A 14,054-nucleotide genomic window follows, 5' to 3' on the forward strand; every position below is an offset into this window, starting at 1 on the left:
TGAGCAAAGTAAGTCAGTGGCTCTCAGGCTAGCTATGCAATCAAAGCCTCCAGCTGCAGAGGATGAAATACAAACATTGGGCTGTTTTCTTTTGACTGGTCCAGCATCTGTAAAAAATCTTATTAATATTTAGAGCGATTCATTCTAATGGATTTGCCAAGTGACAGCCCTTATCTGGAAATAGCTTACTGTGTGAAATCAAAATGGACAAAGTACGACACTGCTAATCAGATACACAGCAGGACTTGAACTCCTTTCAAAGCAACCAATTTCTTACAGCTTCTGCTGGACAGGTGACCCACCTTTGTGATGATCTAGAGCTGTGATGCACCAGTTACAGAGCCCTTGGTGAAATAAAAGGAAGGAATATTCCTTGATATTAAAGGATTGCTGCTTTTTTGTTGTTTGCATTTAAATGGACACTATTTAAGAGCCTGTCTCCACAGGCAAGTATTTTTATTGTAACATGTTTAGATTTGGCATAGCCCCTAAAACCAACAAATCATTACCACCAGCCTTCTTGAAACCATCTTTTTTCCTCGTAAGCCATCTCTTTGCCAACAGAAAAACCTGCAGAAGCTAAAACAAAGCAGGACAAGAAACAGATGTCTCAGGCCTATCACTGAGCATAAGCTCTAGGCAATGTGAATCAATGTCCCATTTGATAAAGAAGCACAAGAACAGCAGTAAATGCTGCTTTCTGGAGACACCATCTTAATCCTTTCCCTCTATCAAGCCCTATAGTATTAGTTGTTTAGGCATAATGCAAATTATTGTATATAACAGGATTCAGGACTACAAGCCAACTCAAACTGTCCAGGCTCAGACATACTTATTTGCTTGGCGAGTTATTTTACAATATTCCAAGAATGCAGATATGTGGATTTACACACCTCTAGGACGCTCCTCTTATTCTTGTTCATCTAATGTTCAACAAAGGAGAGAATAGAAACAATTGCTGGTTTGATTCTGCCTAGCCTTTCTGGGTTGCCCTTCATGCTCCGAAGGAGTGCATTTTGTGGAAAGGATGGGAGGGGCTGTGGTCCCCAGTGCATGTGCTCCTCATCGTGCGATGCAGTCATGGGGGAGAGCACAGACCCGCACCCTTCCCTCTCAAGTGTGACAGCATCTGCTCCCATTGGCAGGGGCTTTAAACTGAAAAGCCAAAACAGAAAAGATGTGATTTTCAAGCAGTGAAATCAATGTGATGCTGAAGAGAGATGTATTAGACCTATTGCATTTATTGAAAAACGTGTTTAAAAGAAAAATCTGGACTTGCATTGCTAAAGTTCTGAAGAATACAGTTCAAGCAGAGAACATGAAAAAGGAAAGCAATTATTAGATGCCAATACTCCAGCTGCTGGGTGATTGCATATGTGTTTACATAGCATTATGCCTCAGTCCTTGCTAAGCCAACACTATCAGACATTTCACGACAGTTTCAGTTGCTGGAGTAATTGAGTGGTTACTATTTATTTAGGATTCTGACAGCTGGAACAAGCTGTTGTGCCTCCTATCAGACACCAATAAGCAACTGTCACTTTGTGCTCCATAGCAGAAGTCAAATGATGTCTGACCAGATCTCCTCTTGACTGTGTACTATATAAAAAAAAAAAAAAGTTTCAAAATAATAGGTCTCTGCAAGACTTAAAAAAGCTCTAGAAAAATATGGATCAAGGTATTGGTTCTAGCTTTTATATCCTTCTTTTAAACACTGCTATTGTCTTTCAGAGTTATGCTATTATTGCTCAAACAATGCTCTCCTTTCCACTCTCCAGGCTAAGCTCAGAAGGTTTAAGAGGATTCTGTTCATTAGGACTCTCTTCTGTACAAGAAGAGGGTATTAACAGGGCTCCTGCTTCAGCATACAGGAAAGCAGGAATTCCTGCTGGATGTGCTTTAGGTGTTAAGGCTAAAGGCAAAGTTTGAGTAACGGTCATTAAAGAGAATGAAAACAAGAAACAAATGGTCAGATGAAAAAGATCAAATCCTCCTCTGGGGGTGGCGGCGGTTGGGGGGGGGGGCAGGGCAGTTCTCCATAGCATAGGAAGCCTGAAGAATCTCGGATCCTAACTAAGGCATCTCAGCAAGATGAGATGGACCGTAATTCCTCTAGGGCAGGTCCTCTATCCTGGCATCTCCATGTCTTCAGCTTGTAATCCAGCCAGGTGACTCAAGCAGAGGCCTAAGGACAAAGGAAGGAACATTTCACGGCCTCATGAAACAGGTTAGCTCTCTGAGAGGAACAAACAGCAAATCTATCAGGACTCAAATCAGTTTTAGTCTTGGTGTGTGAACAGACAAGAGAGCATTCAAGGAAGGGCAGCTTTTTACAAAAGCACAAAATCCTTCCAAGTCAAAGGCAAAGGCTCAGAGCTAGTTGTTTATGACAGTGGACTTCCCTCTGGAAGAGTCACTATGAACAGTGTTAAGGCAGCAAATCACAGCTTACAAATTCAATTCATTCAAGGAAAAAAATGCCTTTCCATAAATGCTTGCGCACATTATCAGCAAAATCAGAGAGGCTATGTGTCCAAATAGCCATTGTTCCTCCTGCAGCTCATTATTCTGGACTCGCATTCTGCAAGAGCACTGACATTCGGCAGGACGCCATACCAGCTGGCCTCCCCTTCCCTAGTGCTGCTGTTGGGTCACCATCCTGACCATTTTCAGTGCCATCTCTCCTTGATCAGACGGTACCTAGGACAGAGATGAGAGCACATGGTAAGCAGCTGCTATAAGGAAGCAGATAGCAAGTGTACACGCATCTTCAGTTTTCTTGCTGATAATGGTGCTTCCCACCCCAAGAAGTATATTATTTACCATGTGCCCAGCCTTAAGAATCCAGAAGAAAGCGAAGTTCTCATAGGCCTTGTGGAAAGCAGCTGTCTCAGTGGATTCTGGAGACACATAGAGTGCCTTCCACCTTTGCTTGCTGAACTGGTCCAAATTAGGCCACTTCAGTTTCCGGATCCATGCCTCCTGGCCTGTTAGAGATCAGAGATATCCTTGATTACTGACACTGACATAGTAAGTTGGGAGTCCCAGTTCAGCCAGATGCCCACTGTACTAGATACCAATACAGCAGAGTTAGCAGAAAGTCTCTGTGTGCTCAGATTCTAAAAACAATTTTGCTATGTCTAGGAAACAACCAAGGCTATGTTCAGGAGAAGCTGAAACAAACCAATGGAGGGAGAAGGGAAAAAGCAAACAGTGAAGATGTATGTGAAATGGACTTATGATTGCACAAGGTGAACATGTGCCTCTTAGAGGCTCTGCAGCCCTAGCAATTCTGACATATTTTGCTTTACTCCTCAAACACCTTGAGTGTCCTGCTATGGAGAAGGATCAGCCACACCAAGTCCCCCTCTTGGAAATCAGAGGAGACACTGCTTCTCTGTTTGTACGGTCACTCATCAAGAACAGCCTGGAAAGGTTTTCTGTTTTCAGGTGCCTGCTAGAGAAGGTGGAGGTCAAGACAGCAAAAAGACCAATTCCAGGACACCAAGGGGGACAAAACTTTAGCCTATCTCTGAACTACTGGAAGAATTTACATGTTAACTGCAGCTCAATTTTAGCTCAAAATGTGATAAAACTGGAGCACCACTAACTGCTAATCTGTTTGGACAGCCTAAATACTCTGTTTCCTGATTTATTGATTGCTATGTTGTTCATGAAGGGCATCTAACTGGGCAGAGACAGACAAAGGATAAAGCCTTTCACAACATAGGAAGATGTTTGTGCAGTTTGTGAGTGCAGATTATTTAAATCAATAAGAAAAGGTGAATGGAAGAGAGCACTGCAGTCTTGCAGCATGAGGTATTTCAGCAACACTTGGCCTGGCTCCCGAACTGCCACTTGATCAAGCCTGCATCTTGCAAGCAGCAAGGGACAAACAAAGCCCTTGAATGGCCAAGAGGTGCAGGAGCCTACACGTGTTACTGAGCAGCAGGTGTGATCACTCTGCAACTGCACCCTCCCTGATTAATTACCAACACCCTTGTTCCATCTCACCTGGCACCATGCTCTCTGCTGCAGGCCACTCAGTGAAGGCTGACCTGTACTGTGCACAAATCTGTAGCAAGGTATGACCTTTGCCCCACAGAACAGGATCTTCAAAGCACAGAAGAGAGGATAATCTCCATATATTTATTCATCTGTCCTCATTCGTCATTTATGAATGAGTGTACAAACATAAATATATATATGTCAAATTAAGTGAATTATTAGCTACCTACTTATGCACTTCACTGAAACAAGCAATTATTGATGTTGCAGATCCATTTCCCAACAGTATAATGGAGGTAAAGGAATTGCCTCCGAGAGGGACGTAAACAAAACATACTAAGAGCTGCTCATCCATGACTGTAGTATTTAAGTGTTGTCAGTTACATAGGAGATTTGCACAGAAGACTGGAGAGATCCAGGTACCAGTATTATTGGCAACTTCATGTTCTACTCGTCATGTGTTCTGTTCCCAACCCCAGTCAAGAAGTCCCTTACCCATGGTGTCAACAATGAGATCCAGCTGCCCATTATAGACTGTAACATTGACGCTGGCTGCCAAAAGCTGATCAACAATATCAATGACAGGTTTCATGAAGTCCTCAGCCATGTTCTCAAAGACATCCCTGGACTGACCTGGTTGGAACCAGAAAGAAGACAAATTTTAACCGATGAAGAATGTCATCCCCAAGCTGGGACAAAAGCAACTGGCTAAGTGTTCTAAAATGCAGTTCACAGCTGCATAAAACCCAGTCTTAGCCCAAAGCGGCAGCCAGTGATTTATCAGTCTGAGGAACTAAAAGAGAACCAGAAAGCAGCCATGCTCCCACTGGAGCTCACAGACAGCGTTGTAGCTTCTGGCTCCTACTATATACACAGGGTGCTGGCATCAGTCCTTTAAGCCTTCCGTTCTGTTTTACACCCTCCGCTCCACACCATGCAGCTTTACATGATACCAGATTTCTGGCAGAGAAAAACTGACAGGAATTTCAGCAAGACTGCTTGAAAGACAGAAACCAGCTGCTGAGATAAAGAGGATCTTCTTCCTCCCCCTGTATTTTTACCTGCTTGGCTAAAGATAGATACAAGCAGCAGAATCAAAACCAGAACCACATCTGCTCCCACAGGCCTGCCCCATTACATGTTCATTTCTGAGAATAAGTCCTCTTCTTAGGCCCAAGGATAATGACAATTTAATGTGTCTGCTTACTACAGTAAAGTATCTTCCTGCAGACTGCAGTACTGTAAACAGCAATAATGGACTATTAGATGTACAGTAGCAGACAGGAAAGTACCTCCCCATTTCACACAGTCAGGAATAATTTTTAACTTCTTTCTGATGGGTCCATTCATCAATTCATCTAGGCTGTCCTTATGCATATTTCTGACATGGCGTTGGTAAAGTCCTACTGAAAAAAAGGGAACACACTTTGATTAGTGGCACATTTAAGACAGTCATCCTGCATAGATAGCAATTTTCACTGTTAACAGTCATGGCCAACAAACTCTTTTCTAATGAAAAATGGAACACCACAGAGAGATTTGCTTACTTTTAACAGAAACCACTGAAGTCAACACTTATTTAGGTCAGGGGATAATAGGGGAAGAACCCAACCATCCATTTCTACTTCTGGCTAACACAGCACTTATTCAGGGGACCAGCTTCTCCTGTAGCCACTTAGTACAGACACAATTTCATCTCCTTAACAGACCAGTTATTTTTGAGCTGCAGTGCTTTACTTTTGGGAGTTAACTGTGCCATTCACCTTCACTGCTGAAGCCAATAGAAAGAGATAAAGAGCTTGAAAGAAACTCTATGCATGAGTTTTTCACATTGATGCATAAACATCATGGAGCAAACCAGTCTAATCAGACTATATTGATGAGCCATTTTTGTGTCCTAGCTTGAAGACAGAAATGAAAGACATTAAGAGGAAGTGACTTAAAGGTCATAAAACTATGTCGCAATTATACTGACTACTTCCTTGGTGTAATTTGTGCAGGATGTTTAGGTGGAGGTGTAACCTATAGAAGGGCTGTTCCACATTCCTCTTTATCCCTATTTATGCAAGAGCAAACAAGTTCTGCTCAGGAGAATATCAATATCCTTTGGATCTGAAGGCCCCATTTTAAGGATGTGCTAAATTGAGGCTATTCCCACTATCAGAGTTGAAGGTACACAAATGCAAACATAGGGCCTCAGAAGCTCAAGTACTTAAATACAACTTACCGAGATGGAGATTTTCGTGTTCACTTGATTTCATTTCTGGAACCTCCTTATTCATGATGTTATAAAAGTTCACATTGTCTGTGTTCTGAAAACACAAGATAGTTTCAGTAACACTGTAACAAAAAACATTTCTCAGATATGAGGAAGACTCTTTTCTGAAAAAAGAGGTAATTAAATCCTAAATAAAGGACCCTGTGACCTGCCACTTTACCTACATGTCAGGAGGATACTTATGGAAAAACTTTGGTTCTACATTTGCTTTGAGAAGTGGGGAAGAGATTTCTCAAGTCTGTGTTGTTCACACGTGGGTTGTGCCAGAGATGCTATTTACTTCTCTGAAACGGATGTGAAGCTACAGGGAGCCTTACACCCTGCAAATGACTGCAGATTCTCATTACTCATTGTAGAGAGCTGCGATGCCGGATGAGGCTTTCAGATGGTCTCTTCTGCTAGATCTAGTCTAGCCTGATGCTGCCCCTTGCTCAACATCCTCCCAATCTACAACCCTTCAAAATCTAAAATGCTTCCTCAAGAACATGGTGATCAATATCAGCCATCCCTCTTTTGGAACTGCTGACATATGGATGCGTCCAATAATTGTAGAATGGCAGCTCTGACGCAGACAGCAGACTGCCTGCATCCACAGGACAAGTGTGATCAGTGTTGCCATTAGAGAAGTTACTTGAGATTCTTGAAGCCCTGCTTTATTCAATTCTTGAATTTTTAAAGTTCTAATGCATAGGTCAGAAATCAGCTCACAACAGCAACCCTAGAAGAACTGAAGTGCCTGCACCCTGACAGTGATATCACAACTGGGAGGAGAAAACAAGCAGATTTGAAGAGAAAAGAAAAATGGGAACCACAAGTTCCTTACAAACAGTAAGAAGTGAAACCAACTATGTGCAAGGCACCATCAGTTACAAAACAAAACAAAAAGAGCAAGAAAAGGAAGCAGCTCCAGATTAGTCTTTCTGTTTGAGGAAGCCAGAGCCTTATTTGTACTAAAACAAAAACACAAGAAAGAATGAGATTTTGGAGCAACCCTTCAAAAGAAAAAACAAGAGCAAAACTTTACCTTTTAAGCTGTTACTTGCTAAGTAACAAGATGCGGTAACCCACAGTAACAGGACATAACTTGAGGTTCCTTTCCACCCTGTCCACCTATTGTAGTTCTTTACATAGAGATCTATGCTTAACTTGAAATTTGTGTCTTGCTGGATGCAGTTTTCAATATTCAAAACAAAGCCTTCAAGGAGACATAGCTCATTTAAGTTGAAACTGGGTTCTGTAGAAATCAATGGGACTAACTGCATGCTTAAAATTAAGCATCTAAGTGATGTGCCAGGTTGAAACCTTGATGCAATACTGCAAGGCCATGTGGGTCACTCTACCCTCTGCCTCTTACAATCACACAGAGCAAACAAACAGCTCTTTTACATCAGCACTAGGATAAAACAAATACTGGCAAAAATGACTGGGCAGGGGATTGGAGAATTCACACCAACCCAGTGCTCATAGAAAGGATAACCTGAAATTGTGTGCCTCCCCAGGCACCAGTTAGTTAATAATGCTGTTCAAAGAAGATCTCACCTCTTCAATGACATCTTCAGCCTTGCCCCAGAGCTCAGTGGCCAGCCCATACTGATTTTTATTTATTGCATCCATTATTTCTTTGGCAACAGCAGTCACCTCTGCTAGACCATTATCATCAAGCAGAGACTGGAAGACAAACACAAAGGGGGACAACTTTAATTATAATTTCACATTCATTTCTTGGTAACAGTCTCCATGCATTTGAAGTTTTATTCTGTCTAAGAGCTAACCTTAAAAGTCAACATCTATTTATACTGTATGGCAGTACAAGTAATCAGGTGAGGACCAAGAGTTTAAGAAGATACTTACAGTGCTGTAAAGGTAGGGCCCCCAAGACAGCACAGAGTCTAAAGAAACAGAACAGATTTCAAACCCATGAGCTCTTGACGTACAATTTCCTTTACTTTTTCTTTATTGTTGCAAGAATGATTGTGACAAAAATATACGGAGATGAATTAATCAGTAAAAAGGTACTGTCAGCTATGTTTAGCCCAAAGGTTATGTACCACAGAGCAGGTTCTTTACAAATCCTGAGAACCAATAAAAGCACTGCAATGTCATTAACCCCTTAAACATTAATCAGTGAAATTTATTTAAAGCAACAGACATGTTCTCACCAAAATGTTCTCACCCCAACACTGCAGCACATTGCTAGAACATGGGGAGCGATCTGACAAGTGAATGGGCATTATCTAAACTGATCTGTTTGCAGGTTACAGGGGAAAAAATTTAGTTATAAAACAAATCTGTTTTAGAACAAGTTTGTTTATAAGGTCTCAAGGACCAGCTGATAGGAGACAGGTAGGCGTTTGCTTGATATTGTCCCATGCTGCAGAGAATCTGTGAAGGCTGCCCTTGCAAATCTCACTGAAGGACCAAGAGTCCTTTAATTTGGTTTTTGTCCTCCACCAGACCACACCCTATCTCTTCCAGGTCTGTGAGCACATCAGTTCCTCAGCACAAGGCCTTCTTGTGAAAAGAAAGAAAACCTCAGTTGCACTCTTGTGAATCACTTGGTGGACACATTTTAAGTGCAGTACTCTTGCCAAAATACCTCAGAGGCTGTAGAGGTGCGTAGGGACATTTCACCACCACCCCACTTGATATGCAAGTATGCTCCTCACCGACTATGCTCTCTTAACTTTTCATAATCTAGATACATTGTAAAGGTAGATTTTTCAATCACAGCTTGCAATGCTGAAGTATTTCTTTTTGATTTACCAGACCCACTAGAGATTTAATTCACTTAAGGCAGGGATGGAATTTTTGACCCTAGATACTCATGGAATGATAAAAAACCCAACAAAACAAAACAACAACAGCAAACCACCCACAGTCTGAGGATTTTAAACATACCCAAAGGAGAAATCCATGAGTCTCCAAGAGCAGTCCCCATAAAATTGCACTTTATGGTCCCTTTTTGAACAGCCTTGGTGAATAAGAGGAAAAACAAAACCAAACAACAACAACAAAAAAATCAACTTTTAGTTAGATATTCATGACTCTAGAACCAGTTTTCTTTAAGTGAAAAAAAATAAGTCGCAGTCTGAATTAGACAACAGGGACAGTGTATTCCAGGAGATATAAGTACTTGTAGAACACCACGTTTTAAAGTGAAAAGCAAACTACATCCTCCAACTACTTACCTCATGCAGCTCTAAAGCAATGCCAGCTGCCATTTTACCTCCATAAGATTCAGAAAATATGTAGAATGGGATGGTCTGGAGAGAGACAGAAGCCACACAATGAACCCATTGGGCAGAGGGCAGAAAATACCTCCAACCATCTCCCACATCCCACAGAACCCAGGCACTGGCTTGTTCACCTCTCACTATCAAACACTGGATATTTTTCTGATTCTAAGCTGCAGATAAGATTTCCAGAACATCCTGGTGTAATTACTGGGGGAAGTTCTGAAGCAGGCACTTCAGTATTTTGGAATTAGAAACAGCTGTGATCCTATATGCTTCTCGGTTGGCACGATAGACAATAATGCACCCCATTGCTTATCTAACTAGCACCAAATTCAAGATACAACTTCTGAATTATGGGAAATAAGAGGCAGTGGCTATACCTGCACTGACTCCCACCAAATGCGTGCTACCTAGTAGCAAACACTACCCATCTGGAAGTCTGTTCACTAATTCTTTTTGAGATCTGTTTAAAAGCAAAGAAAAACACGATTCTAACCAAGAACTCAATTCACTTACCTGGAATTCTGTTCTACGTGTGAAGAATTCTCCAAGAAAAACCATCATATCAGAAACTACTGTGGAAAGGTTTTTGGCAAACAAGCTACAATCATCCACATAACTGAATCCAGTGCCCACTGGATTATCCACGAACAAGATACTGGCTGCCTGCAACTGTACGAGCAGAAAGAAGGTTTGTATGAAACCTCAGTTCAGCACTAGCGAAAATCTTAGTTTTGATGGCACAAATGATTGAGCCAGGAAATCTCTGGCCCTGAAAGAACTTTCAGAAAAATTAGGTGCAAGTCCAAGAGAGAGAATGGTATAAGTGAGACTTGTCTGTCAGAATATAAAATAAGAGGGTTTTTCTTTTGGGTTGCTGGGCTTTTGTGAAATTGCTATAGCAAATGCTATAGTTGTAGAGTTACAAGTGGACAAATGAAATCAGTAGATCAGCACACAGATAGCTAGCATGGCTCAAAGCAGTAAGGCTCACAAATAAAGAGGTACAACATAAGGTCTTTCAGTTTGCTCAATGTGCAACAAAAAAGGCACGCAAAAAATCCCAGTGATCCAACGGCAGATCACCCATACGGTCTAGGGAACTCCAGAGTAGTTAGACTATTGGTAGCTTGGAGCACAAATCCATTTCATTGAATAAACTTCCACCTTCATAAGCAGCTGTAATTTGTTTTCCCTTAAAGGCCATACTGGATTTGTAATTACGAGCCATTGGTTATACATTGCCAGCCATCCAGAAAAACCTCTATGGCTGTATGCAATGAAGCTATGATCTGAAATAACATCTTTCTAGAATTTCGCTGCTCTCAGGTTCCCAGACGTCTGCAATTCAGAAATTCGTGGAAGCCCAGACATATTCCATCCAATCAAATCAACATGACTATTCTTCAGTTCTTAACAAGGCTACTCCTATAAGCCAATTTATTAACCACACTATTTTAAGAGGAATTATTATAGCTGTATTGAACTTCAAATGAAAACTGTTCTGTGCATTTTTGCATAGCAATCGTCTGCTTACACAAGCAACAAACATTTGCAATCAGTAATTAGAAGCTGAACTCTCTACTATACCCAGGTTGTATTTCTTGGTTTCATTTCTTTGTCTAATGGACCAATCTCTTCAAAGTTCCCAAATCCACAGCCTGAAGCTCCTGGACCTCCCTGTGGGGAAATACCAAATGACAAATAAGTTAGAAGGCAGCATGGTATAGATATGACAGGAGAAAAATAAAAGCAAGCCAGTAAGTAGAATGACAGATTGTAAATTTTAAAAAATGGCTTTTGCACTACATGTTAATTTGCAAAGCAAATTGAGCTCTCTTCCTCATCGTCTTTCATTATGTGTACACATGCCATTTCTGAAAGCAAGAATTTAAACAGAGAAGCAATAACCCACTTGCAAAAGCATCTAATGAGTTGCATGTTATGTGAGTGCAGTTTGAAAACCCTTCCCCTTATTCCCTTAATACTGAATGCAAAAGTTAGCTATCCACAGAGGTTTGCAAGTCATTAGTTTTATCAGCATGTATAGCATGTGCATTTCACTCTGAAGAAATAACCCAGAAAGAAAAAGACCAAGTCATCAAGTGATTATATTCAACATTAACTTCTGAAATGTACTGCTGGAGGTGAATGTGGAGCACACACCACTGCCTTTTATCAAACTGTGATTGAATGGGACCAATCTCTAAACAATCAGAGTCTCTCTTACCTTTTTCCATTTAGAAATCTTTCTAAAGCTCTGATTATTTTATCTACTCTCTCTCTCTCTGAACGTTCTTTAGACTATAAGATCTTCAGGAAAGGAGCTGTGATGCTACAACGTACCTGTAGTGTCTGGCACAAAAAGCACTAGTGTTGTATAAAAGATAAGAACAACCTCAATTTCTGCAATTTAACTTGATGGCAGGTGAGCAGTTGACGACACCCCACAATTGCAGAATGATATTTTCATTATTTCTTCCCAGCCTGAATACCTCATTCACAAGGTGAATCATTTAGCGTTGGACAATTTTGAATCCTATTTCTGTAGAGCTGCAAGATACCTATCAGACTGAACCAGGCACAGATGGAAAGAATTATCATTTAAGTGTCTTTCACCAAACCTTACCTGAAGCCACAAGATGAGAGGTAATTCTGTGAAGGCTTTGGTTGGGTTATTTGCATAGTAGAGCCACCAGAACATGTGGGCCTTATTTCGAACTTGCACATATCCCCACAGCTCTTTGGGCTCTTGGGATTGCCTCAGAACTACACCTTGAGGGGGGGGAATAAAAATAAAAATCAGCTAGGTTAAAAGGCTCAGCTTTGGGCTTTCCACCAGATTTATGCCAAAACATTACATTTCAGTCTTGGGTGTGATAATTAGAAGTGCTTCCATTAAAAAAAAAATTACTATAAGAAACCTGCCTATACTTACGCCCACACACATAGTTGAGTTATCATCAGTGAATGAAGCTAAGCGTGTAATTACATGCTTACTTATCAGGGCCTGACGTTACAGCTGTTGCCAAAATAACAGCCCAATAGCTAGGATAATTTTTACTATCAGGGAAACATTTAAAGTCTTTTCAAGGCCTGGGCTGAAAGCACAGCCCCACTAGACACGATGGAATAATTCGCACCAGCTTCAGGGGCACCAGGGCTCCTTCAGGGATCCAACACTTTTATCTTAGTCTCTGGGAAGATCAAATCATTTTACAGTCCCCAAGGACAGTAAATACAGGATAGACAGAGGGGTCACTTCTAAGTGAACCTAAGATCTAATCCTAAACTCAATTAAGTCAGTAGAGTCTTGTCAACTTAAGCAGTCAGTCTGTTCTCCATCGAGGATACAGGCACTTTCCCAGAAACAGACCTTTGCAACTACATCCCTCAATCTTCTTGCCCATGCCAGAAGGCAGCAGTCCACTGGACAAGCAGCAATAAGGCTTTTTGAGCCCACAGTGCCTAGTCTTTGCTGATGCACAGGACGCAGCACTGAACAGGTTATATCACTGTGGGCAACACCACGCTTTCTTGATCAGCCCTCACTGCAACAGCAGTGACACCCCAATACGGCTGTTTGGCTCCTTGCAGCCCTCGACCCGAAGGGTTTCGCAGATGAAACACTGGGGCCAGGGGCCTGTGCTCCTGTCAGCCAGTATCAGACGGCACCGCAACGATCTCACGCTTACAGGCACGCTGGCTTACATGGCTTCTCCATCGTCCTTCGCAGCCGCCAAGGAACGGAAGAGGGTCTGGGGGGGTCTTTTCCACGAAGGACAGATGACAGCTCAGGGTAAAACAGCGATGAGGAGCGCTGCCCTGGTTTGTGGGGAGCCTCTCCCACCCAGTTTACCCAGGTGAATCAACTGGGACCTGAATTTCCACGTTCCTGCCCCAAAAGGGTTCCCTGGGGCTCCGGGGAGCGCAGACCCCAGCCGGGGTGGGAGGAGACGACTCCCAAGGTCGCGACAGTCCCCGGCACAGACGGCGACAGCGCACAGGCCCGCCCCGAGCTCGACCTGCTCCCACCAGGGCTCCCACCGCGCCGCCGCTTTTACCACCCCCTTCGCCGCCTCCCGCCCGGCTACCGACCCCGGGGCGGCGGTGACGGCCGCGGCGAGGCTCGGAAACCTCCCGCGGCTCAGCCCGGGCCCTACGCGGGACGGGACGTGCCCGGAGGCCGTCGCTCCGGCACTGCCCGGGGCATGGCCGAGGCGCAAGGCAGAGCAGGGCAGGGCAGAACCCCCCACACCACGCCGTGCCGCGCCATGCCATGCCATGCCATGCCATGCCATCCCGTGCCATGCCATCCCGTGCCGTACCACGCCATGCCGTCCCTCAGCCCCGTACCTGCCGCCAGCAGCAGCACCGACAGCCCCGTCGCGGCGCACAGCGGCCCCATCCCGCCACCAGCTCGCGGCGCCCGCGCTGTCACGTGCGCAGCAACCCGCCGGCCCCGCCCTCACCCCGCCCTCAGGGGGCGGGGCCGAGGCTCGCGCGCCGCCCGCCCTTTTTGTCCCGCGCGC

General features: G+C 43.3%; 1 protein-coding gene across 2 annotated transcripts; it reads right to left on the reverse strand.

Moving 5' to 3' along the window:
• Positions 1 to 1,221: 1,221 nt before the first annotated feature.
• SCPEP1 (serine carboxypeptidase 1) lies at positions 1,222 to 13,997 on the reverse strand. 2 transcript variants are annotated; one of them, XM_052808345.1, is made up of 13 exons: positions 13,879 to 13,997; positions 12,152 to 12,297; positions 11,113 to 11,202; positions 10,039 to 10,194; positions 9,475 to 9,549; positions 9,185 to 9,257; positions 8,138 to 8,175; positions 7,826 to 7,954; positions 6,236 to 6,320; positions 5,301 to 5,411; positions 4,504 to 4,641; positions 2,824 to 2,987; positions 1,222 to 2,700 (listed from the first exon to the last, which is right to left on the reverse strand). In XM_052808345.1, the coding sequence occupies exons 1-13, from the start codon at positions 13,928 to 13,930 to the stop codon at positions 2,635 to 2,637; spliced, it is 1,323 nt and encodes a 440-aa protein (XP_052664305.1). In that variant the 5' UTR covers positions 13,931 to 13,997; the 3' UTR covers positions 1,222 to 2,634. The 2 variants fall into 2 exon arrangements, with proteins under 2 accessions (XP_052664305.1, XP_052664304.1); XM_052808344.1 differs by having other exon boundaries at positions 5,301 to 5,414.
• Positions 13,998 to 14,054: the final 57 nt, after the last annotated feature.

The sequence above is a fragment of the Harpia harpyja genome, chromosome 14 (genome assembly GCF_026419915.1).
Source record: "Harpia harpyja isolate bHarHar1 chromosome 14, bHarHar1 primary haplotype, whole genome shotgun sequence".
In the NCBI taxonomy this organism is placed as follows: domain Eukaryota; kingdom Metazoa; phylum Chordata; class Aves; order Accipitriformes; family Accipitridae; genus Harpia; species Harpia harpyja.